Here is a 15,472-nt window from a genome sequence, read left to right on the forward strand (position 1 = left end):
TTTCCTCGTTTCTTTCTCTTTCTTTCTTTTTCTGCTTCTGTCTTTTTTTTTCACCAGCAGACAGTAAGTGAAGAGTGAATGTGATGTCAGTTTTTCTGCTTTTACTCCATTATTTTCTTACCCATTTACAGTGTCTGTTGTTTCTTGTCTTACTAACTCAAATTTTCCCCTTTTCTTTCTAACACAATATACAGTAACAGTATAGATTCTGAATATATTCTGATCTGTTGGAACTGTTATTTTGGAAGGTATTTGGTGCAGTGAATGACTGCAGTGGTAAAAGCTTTAGATTTAGAAAAGGCTGCTGCATTTCTTGCATGTTGTCTGGTGTCATGCAGTTTCTTTTCTCTGTTTTTTTTGGACTCTGCATTCAATCTTATGCATGTGTATGTGATTTCAGCCTAAGCGCAGTATGAGTGGCGAGGCCCAGGGTCCGTCAGATGAGAAGATTGCTGTCGTGAGCATCGATGACTGTGATACAGCCTTGTCGCTTCGCTTCGGCACACAGCTCGGGAATTATAGCTGTGCTGCGCAGGGCAAACAGACCAGCAGCAAGAAGTGAGTTTATCTTTCTTTCAACTCTCCATCTGTTTTTCCTGTATTCATACACAGTTTCTTTAATTGTGGTGACTTGAAGCCTCTACACATCTGACAAATTACTCCAACAGTAAGAATGTGTCTCAGCATAATTCATCTGGCCCTAAAAAAAATCTATTACAGTTGTATTCAAAGCACAGTTGCCCTCGTATCTTGGAAATGTCAAATATGTCCTGCAGCATAAACACACATCCTGGAATATACGTAACACACATATTAGTGCATTTGTCGCATTATCTGTTTATTATGAAACTGGCCTTGCTGTTAGTGGTGGTGGGAGATTCCAGTTTTCGAGAAAACTGAGAGATGGTTGGTATCTAATTCATTTTGGAATTAATTCCATAGTTTAATTTCAAACATCTATGATTCGCTAATGGAATAACTGTGACTCAGAAAGCTTAGTGAAAAAAAAAAGTATTCAGTTTAATTCTGTGAAATAATTTTGTTACGAGCACAAATCTCCCTCTCCTCCGTTACATCAACTGAAAGGCCCTGAGGAGTCATTGACCCTGAGCTGTGGGCGGTGCCTACACGAGATGTGCCAGCTTCTGTGCAAAGACAAGTTTTGTTAAACATCATCTGTGGCTGATCAGAGGTTTAACAGATATTCAAAGGCAATTTTCAATAAGTAGAAAAGCAGTAAAACTAGTCAGTATGTGTAGCAGCACAGCAGGTTCATAGCATAAAACACATTGTGTCAGTGTTGTTAGAGTTTATGTTATGGACTTCTTAGCATTTAGGAATAACAGTTTGTTGAAAAAGGATTTGTATTCATTTCCTGTGTCTTTGAAGGGATGTTTCCCAGAAACTCCTTGTGTCATGACAAGCTCCTATCATTTTTGGTGTGTTTTCTGCCACAGGTCTCCCAAGATGACATTATACTGGCTGCTGCTTGCTGCGGTGTAGGAATAAATGCATGTTAACATGCAACAGGGAGAATCTAATTTTAGTGTCTGGGTTTAGGTCATTCCCCTAATAACTAGTTTTAAATTCTCAGGCATGTAAGCTGATCACTCTTTTGAAATGAAAAGTGTGTATTTAATGCAGATTTAAGCGGTCTAATCTGTTAAAATCCTGCTTTGACTGAGACTGTTGCTGTTGCAAAGGATTTTCAGCGAATGTCAGATCGGGGTGATGAGGTGACTGTAGAGGAAATCTGTGGGGACCTGAGGCTTTAACAAGGCACGGCTGTTCAGTGTGTTCGTGCTCCTTTATATCTGCCTGCGTCTCTCTGATGGGCTTGTTACTCACCAGCTCTGTCTGCCTGGTGTTGGTGTTCATTTCTTTTCATTATCCATCATACTCTCTGCTAGTGTGTCTCTCTTCCTCTCATGGTGTCTCACACACATTCTGTTATATACGTCAGTTTTTAAATCCACTGCATTACTTTTAAGTGTCTGTTCTATTTGACCCTGTAAAACCTTTGTTTTACGCTGCTCCTGGTTTATGTGTGTCTACCTAAACTAAATGTCCATATGCACGCCAGCAAGTGCACAACACACACACAGACACACACACACGCAGTATGATAGTGTTGATGTCAGGCCTTGCCAGTGTAAGCTGTAATCACGTTGTCTGTGTTCTGTCAGCGCTAAGTGAAGCTCAGGGAAGAAGACAGATCAAAGAGAAAGGCCAAAGACTAACACTTCAACACTCTTTTCCTACTTTCCTTCTCCATTTCTCCATTAACAGCTCACCCTCTTCTTACTCAGTCTTGACATCCTCTTCTAATGACGCTCTCTGTTGGTATTTGCTGTAACTCGCTCTTAATCTCTTGTTTGTTTGACTCCAGCGCCTTTTGTCTCTCTAGCTTCCTTCTATTCATATTCCACTGGTGTTTATTGGCACGACACATGGCATGTGTCGCTAAAAAGAAAAACCCTCAACTCACACGGGTGGAAAAAAAGATAATTCTCTCAGAATGACAACACATCTGTTTCTGTCTCTTTGGTTTTTTTTTCTCGCTCATGTAGTCCCATAACTGTTATTTGCTGTCTCCTACATCGTCTTCCTCATATTCCCCGTGTTTCTTTCTCTATACCCATCTTCCATCTGTCTTGTCATCCGCCTTTATGCTCACTCTCTCTTGACATTTGCTGTAACTCACACTTAATCTCTTGTTTGTTCATCTGCCTCCCCGGCTGCCTCCACATCTCCCTTTTGTTGTTGCTGTTTTTTTTTTTTTTTTGCATTTTTCTCCTTTTTATGCCTGCGACTCTGCTTTATGCTGATGTCTCCTAACATCTACCTCCATGCAGTGCTAGCTTCTATCTTCTTTCTCCCTCTGCCTTGTCATCCACCTTTACCTCTTCTCTTCTGATAGTTACTGTAAGTCATTTTTAATCTCCTGTTTATTCATCTGTTTCCGTTTGTTTCCTTTTCTTTCTCATTTATTCAATTTTCCCTTTCTCCTGCTGTTTCTAATTTTACTCTCAACAACATCATCATCATCATCATCATGATCATCTAATTTCTTCCAAACATCCACTATTATTCTCTGATTCTTGTTCCTTTGACATTTACCTCTCATGACACATTTAATCTCTGGGTTTGTTTAATCCCTCTGCCTCTCTCATACCCTCTTTTCATGTTTTCCCTTTCCTCCCTTCCTTCATCCCTCTCCTCCCTCCTCCCCTCCTTCATGAGGGATAATCCTCCACTTCTTCCTTATTCCCCTTTCCTCTCTGCCTTATTTACTCTTCTTCCTCCCTATTTCCTGTTCTCTCAGGTCTCTGGACCTGACTGGTCCATTGTTTCTGGGCGGAGTTCCCAACGTACCGGACAACTTCCCGTTTGGCAGCAGGGAGTTTATCGGCTGTATGAAGGAGCTGCACATTGACAACAAGCCGCTGGACTTGGCTGGATTTATCGCTAACAATGGAACAATCCCCGGTCAGCACTGCTAATCATATCTAATAAAAGAAAATCCAAACATGAATGATGACACATTTACAAAGGCCCTTATTAAATAAACATACAGATAAGTGTAATGAATTGAATCATCTCTGTAGGTGTTGTTTCCTGTAAACCATTTATTAAATGGTTCCAAATGCTCTAGTAAACATTAAAGCAGTTGCTTCAGGTCAGTGAACCTGAAATCTGATTTTCAATAGTGACCAGGCACTTGTGTAACTTTTTATGAATATGTTATGAAATTAAAAGATATACCTAAACTATTCGAGTGTTTCAAAAAAAGTCTTTGTTTATTCTTATACACTCAGGAACTCATTTGATATAATATTTCAAGTTCAAGTACTATTTTAAAGAAAAAACAAACTAAAAATTGTCGTAGTAGTGCTTAAAGTGTTCTTCAAAGATGTATTACCTCTGAATGTGCACACTGTTAAGGATTATTTTACAGAGCTCAAAGTGTTCACTTCATCGATGACGTATCTGCCTCTGTTGTTTCCTAAAGGCTGCAGTGCCAAGCTGCCCTTCTGTAAGTCCAACCCCTGTCAGAACGGAGGAACCTGCAGGGTGAGCTGGGAAACTTTCTCCTGCGACTGTCCCCTAGGGTACGGAGGGAAGGACTGCAGCCACGGTGAGAGGCTATATGAGTTTATTTTGTTTCAACTACTGGCAGGCTTTAACAATGTTACGTCTGTTGTGCCCCTTTGGTATAATTATCAATAAAAAGCGAGGCTGTGGTTGAGATAATTGGCAGTTTCTGTCTCGTTCCAGTGGTGGTGAGAGTGATCATGTTTTTAACAATGCGGTAAAACGACTCTGATCTTCAATGGCCTTTATTTGTTGCAGTAATTACACGCCTAATTAATTAGTGGCTTATATACAGATGCTGCTCTAGGTAACACCTTTAAACCTGTATAGTTATTTGTTATTTACACATCAGTTAAATTACAGAAATAAGGCTGCAGTTTAAATGGGCTCGTACTACAGTAGTTCAGATTCAGAAATGCTGTATCATTCATTCATTCAGATTATTGTCTTAGTCTGCACTTCAGCATTTTAACTTCTGTTCCCTTCTTCCTCATTTTGTGCTGAGCCATCAGCTGTAGGCCTTTAGAGTATGCAAGTAAAGCAAGTGCATAAGTGGAATAATACATGTTCATGGATAGATAGCTGGATGAGTACTGGAAAAAAAGGAAATGGATTATTCCTTCAATTCAGAATATTTATTGGAAATAGTGTCCCGAAGAGTTACTACACTTATCTGTCTTTATTTCCTGTGTATAATTGGACCTAGATAAACCCTGAGTGATTCCCCACATATACACATACACACAAGTGGACACGCTGTATCCCAGGTGGATGCAGGATGACAGTTTTACTCATTTATATTTGCTGAAATGTCTTGATTGCGAGCACAGATGGCCAACCCTTGGGGGAAATCATGTAGTAAAATGCGCTTGTGGGATGAAATTCATTGGGATGAGAAATGTCTCTCAAGTTATGAGACTTATTTTGTGCTTGTGTGCCTGTCAGTTTACCACAAAATCCTTGTCATCAGGGTGGAAATTCAGTTATAAAAACAGTATATGACGTGTGCAACATGTCATCTTTAAACTCTTAATCACTAGATCTGCACCTGTCATGTCTCTCAGCTGCTGAAACTATTTGGGGTTCTTCCTCATTACTAAACATTAAATGTTTAAAATTATTAGTTCCAAGGTTTTTACTTGGTTACTTTTCAGTGAAAATATTTAGCGTTTTTATGAGCTCAAAAATGATTTCAGTCCCATAGGAGCCGGACAAAAACACAAAATATACAGCATGTAAAGCAGATTTGATGAACATGTCACCTTCTTTCTCAGAATTCACAGAATCACATCAGAGCCTGATAAATTACAGTGATATTCTGAGGCGGGATATTTCACCTTCAACTTTTTATTCACCCAACCCCCCTCTCTCACCTTCCACCTCAGTGATGCCACACCCCCACCGCTTCCTGGGTAACAGTGCCCTCTGGTGGGACCTGAAGAACGACGTGACCATCTCCACGCCATGGTACCTGGGTCTGGTGTTCAGAACCAGAGCTCGAGAGGGGACGCTGCTGCAGGCTCAGGCTGGCCAGTACACCAGCCTGCTGTTCCAGGTGTGCACATTTGCACAGACACGCACACAAAGACATAGAAAAAATAATTGTGATTGTTTTGTATGTTATCAAATGAGACCATGGCTGAGGTAGGAACAGTGGTACCTCTGACAACAGATGTTTCCCATAAGCCTGTTGATTCCTGTTATAAAGGAAATGTTGCCAGTGTCTCTTCCTCCCTCTCTGGCTGGTGATGTTTTCTTTTCGTCTCTGCTGATGAGACTTAACATAGCAAGGTTTTTTTTTTCCTTCTACCTGCCTTTCACCATTGCCAGAAGCTCTGAAAGCTTTAGCTCCACTTATGCTAAAATATAAATGGCTACACCTTCTCTTTTGTACCCATAATTCATTGCTGCACATTTTAAGCCAAATCTCATCAGGTGGCACATGAAATAAAATGCTGCGTGGGCTCAGTGTGTTAGCAGCAGTCACGCTGATTATGGGAATTATGTCTCATGGTTAATGTGGTTAGCGTGTATGGTTTAGTGTTTTAATACTAAATAATGAACTAAAGAGAAAAAGCTCAAGTGCTGGCATTGTCCTTGAAATGATATATAATTTAAATTTCTAATGCTACATTCAAAGACAGCAGCCAAGTCAAATGAGTGCGGCCAAGACATTGGATTTCACACTCCCACACACACACACACACACACGCGCGCACTCTCTTTTCTAACAAGCCAGTTTTTTTATTCCTTCACTGTTTTCAGTGACTCATGTTTTTTCGCTCTTCGTTATTTTCTCTCGTTTTCCCTCTTTTTTTTCCTGGTGTTTCGCTGTGTGTGTGTTTGTGTGTGTGTGTGTGTGTGTGTGCTTGTGTTCCTCCTTCTCTGTCAGGTGATAAATGGTCAGTTGGTGTTCTCGGTGACCCGCGGTGCGACCAGACCTGTGCGTTTGCGGTTGGATCAGGTTCAGGTGGCAGACGGACGGTGGCACGACCTCCAGCTGGAGCTGAGAGACGTTCACAGTGGCCGTGAAACTCGCTACGTTGCCACGATGCGGCTCGACTTTGGACTCTATCAGGTAATAGATGTGACACAGACCTTGAAGGGAAGGTTTGTCGGAGAGACTTAATGTTCCAGCAATAAGGACACTGCTTTATTAAGCAATCTGATGCAGTGGAAATTTTTTAAGTGGAGCAAATTAAACACCTTAAAAAGAATTAAAATACTGTAAATGCAGTATTTTTATAGAACTCTAATTTGCCCTGCAAGGACAGATGTAAACGGATAACTCATCATATTTGCCTTACTAAATCAATAGGAATCAGTTTCCCTCAATAGTTAATTTCCTGGTGTCTGTTTTTTAAAGCACGACCCATAATAGATTCACAGCTTTAATTAACCATGTTCATTTGGAAAAAGACATTTTTTCCCCCTGAATTCTTTGGATTTGATTCAATTTGGTTGTTTGAAATCTGCTGATACTCTGATGGGCAAAATTATTCAGTCTAATCAGTGGAGCAGCCTAATTAGAATTGTAAAGCATTTAATATGAATGAAGGGAAGAAATCCTTTTTAATATCCTGTAATCCAAAATATCTTCTTATACACAGACTTCTACCTCAGTTCCTGCTATGAGCTAGTATGGTGAAGGAGGATGATATTGATATTAGCAAATGACTAAACATGTATGTTTTTTCAAAAGTTTGCAGTGGTGTCAGATTAAGGCAGAATTATTCTCAGATAAGGAAATTGAAATTGAAATCTTGAATCTTAAAACAAGTACATTTCCATGGAAAATCAGTCACATTCTTACAGATAATTGCCACTATTGACTTGTTTCAAGAAATTCAAGAGTATAAGATACACATATGTGATTAAAGACTTGAAATGATGTGATAGGCAGATTATAATCTGCCTAAATAATCTATAGTCCCTCCTTTTCCGCTTCACAGTTATTGAGTGTGTTATTATCCCATAACACAGTTTTCCATTTCTGTACCGAGACATTTACCATGTCACTTATTATGCATACTCACAAACGTTCAGAGCACACGCAGATTTCATAACCGTGGAAGGCCTCTGTCTTTAAAATGCGGGCTTTTTTTTGTGTGTGTGTGTGCGTGTGTGTGTGTGCGTGTTTGTATGAGGTCTGTACATATGTGACAGTGACATGCACACAGAAATGCAAACGCACTTTCCAAGTCTGTTGCTGTAATTTTTGTTTGAAGCAGTTTTTGTTTTGTTTTCATGTCGAGTTAATTCTTCAATTATCTGCCAGCAAGTTGTGTCTTTCATGTACTTGTTGTAGTTCATTGGGCTGTTCTTGAAAGTGCATCAAGAAACACACTGAGTAAATGGTGCAGAAAACATTTTTAAATATGAAATTATTAAACATCCTAGCTGCCAATTAAACTATAATTGCCTTTGAAATTGTTTGGCATGTGTGCAGCTGTTATCTTTAGATCTCACCGTCCATTTTAGCATCTTCCACTGCTGCTGAAACGGTGATAAATGGGGCTCACTGATTTTGTTTTCATGGTTGTCATGAGCTAAGTTGCTGTCAACATTGCTTCATAACACTGTGTGTTATCAGTTGAGCACTGACCTTTTCACCAGTGACTGCATGTTATTGTGTGTGCAGCTCTAAAACTATTTTCCCTCCTGTTCACAGCCCCCTCCCTTTCCCTTTGACTAACCTAAACGATATAAGAACCAGATGACTCACTGATGTAGTAGTATATGTAAATAGAAGAATCATAGCTTCCAGTTTGCGATGAGAAAAAAAGGAAAAATCAATAATGTTTTCAGCATTTTTATCTTCTTTCAGTATAAAGGACTCTTTGTAGCTTATATCATTTGAACGGTGTGAACTAATAGATAGATCTCCCTCCCTGTGACCCCTTTTTTTCAGACCTTACATTGTACATCCTGACTACCTTGATATTTTCATATCAAATAAATTACCCAGTTCTTCTTTGTGCTAAAATTATGGTATTCAGATGTTCTCTTTGTGTGTCTTTGTCCAGGTATTCAGTTTGCATATAGCTATTAATAATAATAATAATAATCTTTGCCCTTCCTGTCTCCATCTGTCCCTCACCTCTCTCCCTCTTTCTCTTCCCATTAGGGAACTGTGATAGTGGGAAATGAGATTCATGGTTTGAAGGTGAAACATCTGCATGTGGGAGGCGTGCTGGGCTCAGGAGAAGTACAGAACGGGATAAGAGGATGCATACAGGTGAGGATGGATGGCCTGAATTTTTTATGTAGGTGTTTTGGCACATAATAGATGGAAGTGTGCTAAGAAATGAGCCTGGGATAGACAATTTTCAATAAATGAATGAATGCATCATTTTCTTTTTTTTCTTCTTTAACATAAACACCTCTTTGTCTCTCTGCAGGGTGTTCGGTTGGGTGTACGGCCCGATGCCCCTCCCTTGCCCCGCCCATCAAGAGCTGTTAAAGTGGAGACAGGCTGCAACGTTGGTAACCCCTGCGTCTCTTCTCCTTGCCCCGCCCACAGCCGCTGTTCTGACCAATGGGAGCGGCACACCTGTGTCTGTGAACCTGGTGAGTTAACAGAGCAATGAAGTTTGTTTATAGACATTGTTGAATGTGCTGTCACTGAGGAAGGTGGCAAGACGTATTTGCTGCCAGTCGTTAATTGACATGATATCATGAGACTCTAGTGTGTCCACCCAGTTTGAGAGATGGGACTGATTTTTCCTTCAGGAAAAATAGTTTATTTTCTCATTTATATATCTGTATAACAAAATATTAACGGCAGCAGGGAAGGAGGGATGTTACTCGGCTGCCTTGAGAACAGAGATAATCACAGTGACAAGTGTTTGATAAGAAACTGTGTAATTTGATACAGGTTCAGTATAGTTGTCAGCCTTCAGGGCTTGCTAGCTTCTGCAGTTCACAGCCCACACTGTCTCTTGTTCTGTATGCTTTTTGTCACAATATGGGATTAAATTTAACTTTTGCATCGGAATGTTTTTAATTAACGGATATTATAGTGCTTAAATTATTAGTTACTGTTAACAAACAATTGATCTGTTAGCAATGGTTCTGATCTAATGGTTTAGATCATTCATCTGGATTCTGAACATCCTGGCTGCATCTTTTTATTTGTGTGGATTTAAAAAAAATGCTCGATCAGTTTGTTTTGTGTTTAGACTTTACCAATGAATATATTAAACTGGCCAAGTAACTGCCAAGAACGATTTTCCTCTTCAGTCATGCAAGTTAATTTGCCTGTGCTCTAACCGCTGTGCTAGGAAAACGGTCCTACTATTTTGCACACTCTGGACATTGGAAGTGAAAGAAAATAGATGTGAGAGGCAAAGGTGAAAGAAGCCAGTTGACTTCGAGAGAGAGAGAGAGAGAGAGAGAGAGAGAGAGAGAGAGAGAGAGAGAGGAAAAGGGAATAATTATAATGTGGCCATTTCTGCGTAGGTGTCTGCCAATGCTCTAACTGGGTTAAACAGATATTTGGGAACACGTAATGAGTTCTCATCCACCTGAGACTGAGAGAAAGAGACTGACTGCAGGCTAACTTCCAAAATCTCCTTAGTCAGGTGAATATAATGAGGCAGAATTAATGTGGAGGAGAAAAACCTGATTAAAAGAGGAGGGTATGAGTGGAGAAGTAGGGTAAGTGTTAGAGAGGAAGGAAAACATATACAGCGTACAGAAAAGTGGAGGGTGAAAGAGAATAATAGAAAGATGAAAAAGAGGCAGAGGACAAACAGAGAGACAGAAAATGTTAATAATTAATGAAGAGAAAGAGGCGGCTGACAGAAATAGTGTAAAATAAACACCAAAAGTTTTGAGGCAATAGGAAAGAAGAGAAGAAAGAGGGCGCGAGAAAGTCAAATCAAACAGCCAGAAAGCATTTGGGAATAGATCCACACTGCACTGGCATATATGTACACAGAGACACACAAATCATGGAAGTGAGAGAAAATTAACATGACGCACACACATGAGAAATAAGTGTGAAAGTGACGGAGAGGATGAAGAGTGATATTTGATATTTATTTGGAGCTCTGTTAGCCACTACTGATGCAATACAGCTGCAGTTCAGTCCCGAGCAGAGATGATTAAAGGAGATTATTTATATTTATGATTAAAGGAGGAGATGAGACAAGGAATTGGATAGCAAATTAAGAGAAAAAGAACCACATGAAAGACAAAACCGAGAGAGGGAGAGCAAGAAAGGGCCCAAACCGCTTTTTCACATTAGTTTGTCAGGATATTGATCCTCTCTTCTCAACATCGATCACCTCCCTTCTCTGCAGCTCAAGCTGCCTTTTAACTGCCTTTCTCATTTTCCTGTGAAACTCGAATATTTCCTCCTCATTAGGTGCAGCATAATGTACCGTCAGGCGGTTTCTGTAATCAAAACATTTGATAATGTTCCAATGTTGCATCTGCAGAAAACAACAGGGATAACGGTGCATTATTACTGCCGATAGCTCAAAAATGATGAACACTGTGTGGCGGTAATGCAGCATGAAACTACATCAAACTACATAAAAAAAGAGACATGAAAGATGATGACCCTCTACTCTCCAGCTGTTTTTGCATGTTTTTATTTCCACTGTTGGCTTCTGAAAACTTGAACATGGGTGTTATATAGTTACATACAGTACACATATAATTATTTTTACCACAATTCATTGTGGTAAAGTACAGTGGGATGTTAAAAGTGTTACACTTCTTGGTAATTTGTTTTTTTTGGCTTGCGTCTCTTGGCCCCGTGCAAACATTTGGAGCTGGATGAAGTGCAAGCATTTCAATGTCACTGACTGTCACTTGTATTTTAAAAAAGAATTTACCATTGTGTGTAAGTGTAGGGTGTGATTGGCCAGCCACATTACTGCCACAAAACACAGAGAGCAAAGTAGTTCCCGGTTCTATTTTTCAACAGCAGACGGCTCCAAGATTTGCGGTATGTTGTGCGTTTCAGCTTTAAATGTCTGCGTGTAAGGTAAGACTGCCTCAGCACTCAAACAAGATTGACTCCACTAAATGCATCCTGTGCACGAGCTGCTTCCAGAGTATGAACTTTGAGATGAAAGAAGAAAGTAACAGGGAAAGTTGTTCAAGAAAGAAAAGTTGGCAAATGAGTGCATGAGATTAAAGCGGAGGTGGAAGGAGTGAACGAGGAATTGGTGAGAGTGTGCGTGTGTTGCGTGGCGGATACCGTTTGTTCAAGTGAGAGAGCCACAGGGCTGACAGCATGGGAGAGGAAGCAGAGAGGCGCTGCTATCCCTGTAGCATCCTGCACCGGCCCGCAAGCTAATGCTAACACTTAGACTTATTAGCATGGAGCACAGATTCAGAGAGTGCACGAACACACACACACGCAAATTGATGTCTTCACACATAGACACACACACTCAGAGCATATCCGCAAACTTAACGTGCATGCTTATTTACCATAGACACACACACGCACACTCTCACTCTCATTATCATTATATTTCATCAGCATAATGAGCATTAAAAACTGTTATACAATGAATGCTGCTTAGAGACAAATCAAAGTTTAATAAAAGCCAAGAGAGAAAAAAAAGAAGACAGAGGTGCAACTCTGAATAATTCCCTTTGATGTGTGTGTTTGTGTGTATTTTGGGCTGGTACTGAAACTAGCCTGATGGGTCTCTCGTGCAACTGACAGCACCTCTGATTGTGCAATACAGCATCCTTGAAAACACACACAGAGTGAGAAGAGGTTCTGCATGACAAAGCACAGAGACATCTGCTCCCTCATCTCTTCTCTGTGTGTTTCTGAGTAAGTATACAATATGTAGCAAGACTGTGTGTGTGTGTTTGTGTGCGTGATTGCGTGACAGTTGCTGCCAGTTGCTACAGGCTAATTCACTGCGGTGAAAATTTGAATTTAATATGATAAATTACAGTCATGTTGATTTATGTCCGCTTGAGTTCCCTGAGCTGTTTAAAAACCAACACGATCACATGCAGAAAACATATGTTCGGGGTTTGGGAACCAGAACTCTCATAACTGCTTTTACTTTAGTAAATTAGTCATTAATCAGCATTTCCTGTTTTTGTTGAGATGTTAAAATGGTGATGGAAAACAACAAATGCCAACTAAACCTGTCAGCAGATGGAGTTGTCAGAGAAGTGCATTATACAAGGTAGTTTATGGATGTGGTGTGCAGCTGCGGCGTACTGAGCTCAGAAACTCTGGGAGGAAAAAATTTATGAGTTCAAGCTGGATATCCTGTGTTTCCCGGCCTTCAGGAGATGCCACATCCTTAAGGTGCTGAACTGGGGTAAAACTGTTCTCTATGACAAATGACGCCTCACCTAGGAATGTCATTTATTGATCAGCTTTGATATCAAAACTAGCAATAGGTATTTAGCACCTCTGGATGGCCATATGAAGGGTATACTGGACATAAAGTGAGGTTTATCTAAAATGAAAAATCAGCTATTTGACAAAAGTGTAACCTGCTTGTACAAAATGAACTCTTTCATGCTTACATATTATACACTTTCACTGTTTTTTTTTTTTTTATCTAGCTTTGACTTAGAAGTTCTTTGTGGGTTGAGTAAGTCTCTGAAGCCTGTTCAGAGATAATGTTCACAATGTAGTCAAGATATAAATAAGACCAGCCCTCTAGTCGCTATAGTAATTATGTCAGGAGAAAAGGAGAAAGCCAGGTGATGTTGTTACAGTGACAAAACATTCGGCTTTAACACGGGAGACTGTTGTTGGTTTCCTGTTTCCAGCTGACAGTCAAGTTGTTGTTTCCTTTTGAGGCCTAACTTTAACCACATATTTATTACTTTAACCATGAAGACGGAGATCCCCTAACCTTGTTTTTCTAAACCTAACCAAAGCTTAACCACAGTGTTTACATTAAATTTTGTGTAAAGGCGAAATCTCGCGTACAGTGTTCACTTTTACTTTGGATTTTTAACCCAAAAAATGTATACACTAATGAGTAAAAAAAATACCTTAAATTCCTTCAAAGTCCCCAGTGCATGTAAGAGACTGGACAGACAGGCATACAACCGCGAGGCAGTAATTCTAGTTACTGGATATTTTTGATGACCACAATCTTTCTATTGTCAGAAAGAAGACAGTTGGATACAGAACTCATGAATGGATGGTTCAGTGAACAGGTGAATCATCTGTCTTTTTCCTCATTGTAGTCAAGTCAGTCTGATGTTGTGTTACATTAAAGTGTAAGAGGAGAAGCTGTGAGTCACACTGGATGCGTGTACCTCTCCAGAGGCGTAACTTTCCCTGGACCCTGACTGTGAAAGACGAAAACATACATACACACACACACACAGGACTTATACTGCTCTTTGTTCTTACAGCCTTGCTCTCTCTCTCCCACATTGTTGCGACAAGGCCACCGTCATTATAAGTGTCTGAAAACAGCCAAGGCCGCCATCGCCTCTCCCCGTCAGTTGCCATGGTGAAAGTGTAAAGATGTATAGGGCTGATAGAAAATGATTGAGAGTGTGTGTGTGTGTGTGTGTGTGTGTGTGTGTGTGTGTGTGTGTGTGTGTGTGTTTGAGAAAACGATGGAAGTGGAAAACAACAGAGTTGGAGAAGGAGAGTGGGGATCACGAGAGAACAATAAGAGAACGCTGCCGCTATTTGTGTGTGTGTGTGAAGAGACATTGTGAAACAAATAATTGAACGCTGAACAATAGCTGTGGTTATCTTCCCTCTTTTATTTGTATAATACCTGAAATATTTTCAAGCAAGACAAAGGGAGAGAAGGGTAGGTGAAATTAAAAAATCTGTGTATGAAAGTTTGACTGATAAAAGGCAAGGCCAGTGTGGCTTTTTTGCAAATTACAGTATGTATTGATTTTTAGTTTTTCAAAGAGTGAAATAAGCGAGAGAGAGAGAGAGAGAGAGTGATAAGAATACGAGTCATTGGAAATGTGTGTGTCTGAAGCTGCAGCCAAGGCCACAGGCTTGAAAGCAGAGTGGTTTCTGTATTTTCTATAGACGAACACCTGAAAGAAGACCTCACATGTTTGTCAGCTCCAGAGGGAGGAATTCAGACCTCCGCTGCACACACACTTCAGTCACGCTTCAGTCTAAAGAGGTGATCTTCTTTTCAGTGCTGTAAAAGGTTGCCTGAACGCAGAAGCCTTTCACAGTAGGAGGGGAGATGGTTGTGTGTGAGGCTGAGATCTTTGTTGGTGAGCGAGTCATCAGCGATCAGTGTGACGCTCTGGGCAAAGCGGGATATCTCAGTGCAAAGACTCTGAGCTGTTCTGTGGCTTTTAATCACTAAGAGGAATATTTATGAATGGACAGAATGGACAGATTCAAAAAAAAAGAGTGAAAATCTAAATCTGTATTTAAAGCACATGTACTCTCCCGACACAGACCACACATTTTCCCTTCTGACTTCTCTCATTTCTGGTGTGTTCTACCACATTTAATGCAACCACCAAACCCAAAGATCTGCTGTATCAGTTGGATTCAGTGATACTATAAAATCAGTAATACTAACCAGAAGATTAATCTCTTCCTTTCTTCCTTCAGAGCAATTGTAAATGTGATTTTTTTTTAAATGATTTATTAGTTTTATTTGCACTGCAATATTAAAGTGGGGTCTAATGCAGCAGCTTAGTCCTGTAATATTTTAAGCCAACTATTAATATAGGTCCGTTAAAGACTAAATGCAATGATTATGTTCTTTTTAAATGAAAATCAGGAATGGGTGAGAGGCCGTCTTTATTTGTGCTAAATACACCTCAAAGTGTGTGTGAAGCACTCTGCTTTAGTCATTAGATTAAAGAGGGGTATTGTGTGCTGGCCTGTGTTACCACAGAAGAGGCTGGTGTGTTTGTGTGGAGTGTC

The 15,472-nt window shown here is 40.1% G+C and overlaps 1 protein-coding gene across 1 annotated transcript in view; it reads left to right on the forward strand.

The window, feature by feature from the left end:
* Positions 1 to 15,472, forward strand: part of celsr3 (cadherin, EGF LAG seven-pass G-type receptor 3) — a 102,398-nt gene that overhangs the window by 50,668 nt on the left and 36,258 nt on the right. The window contains exons 8-14 of the mRNA XM_041048078.1: positions 401 to 558; positions 3,326 to 3,489; positions 4,013 to 4,138; positions 5,481 to 5,650; positions 6,488 to 6,673; positions 8,723 to 8,833; positions 8,997 to 9,165. Of these exons, the coding sequence (XP_040904012.1) occupies positions 401 to 558; positions 3,326 to 3,489; positions 4,013 to 4,138; positions 5,481 to 5,650; positions 6,488 to 6,673; positions 8,723 to 8,833; positions 8,997 to 9,165 (1,084 nt within the window). The remainder of the gene's footprint in view (positions 1 to 400; positions 559 to 3,325; positions 3,490 to 4,012; positions 4,139 to 5,480; positions 5,651 to 6,487; positions 6,674 to 8,722; positions 8,834 to 8,996; positions 9,166 to 15,472) is intronic.

The sequence above is a fragment of the Toxotes jaculatrix genome, chromosome 2 (genome assembly GCF_017976425.1).
Source record: "Toxotes jaculatrix isolate fToxJac2 chromosome 2, fToxJac2.pri, whole genome shotgun sequence".
NCBI classification, from domain to species: Eukaryota; Metazoa; Chordata; class Actinopteri; family Toxotidae; genus Toxotes; species Toxotes jaculatrix.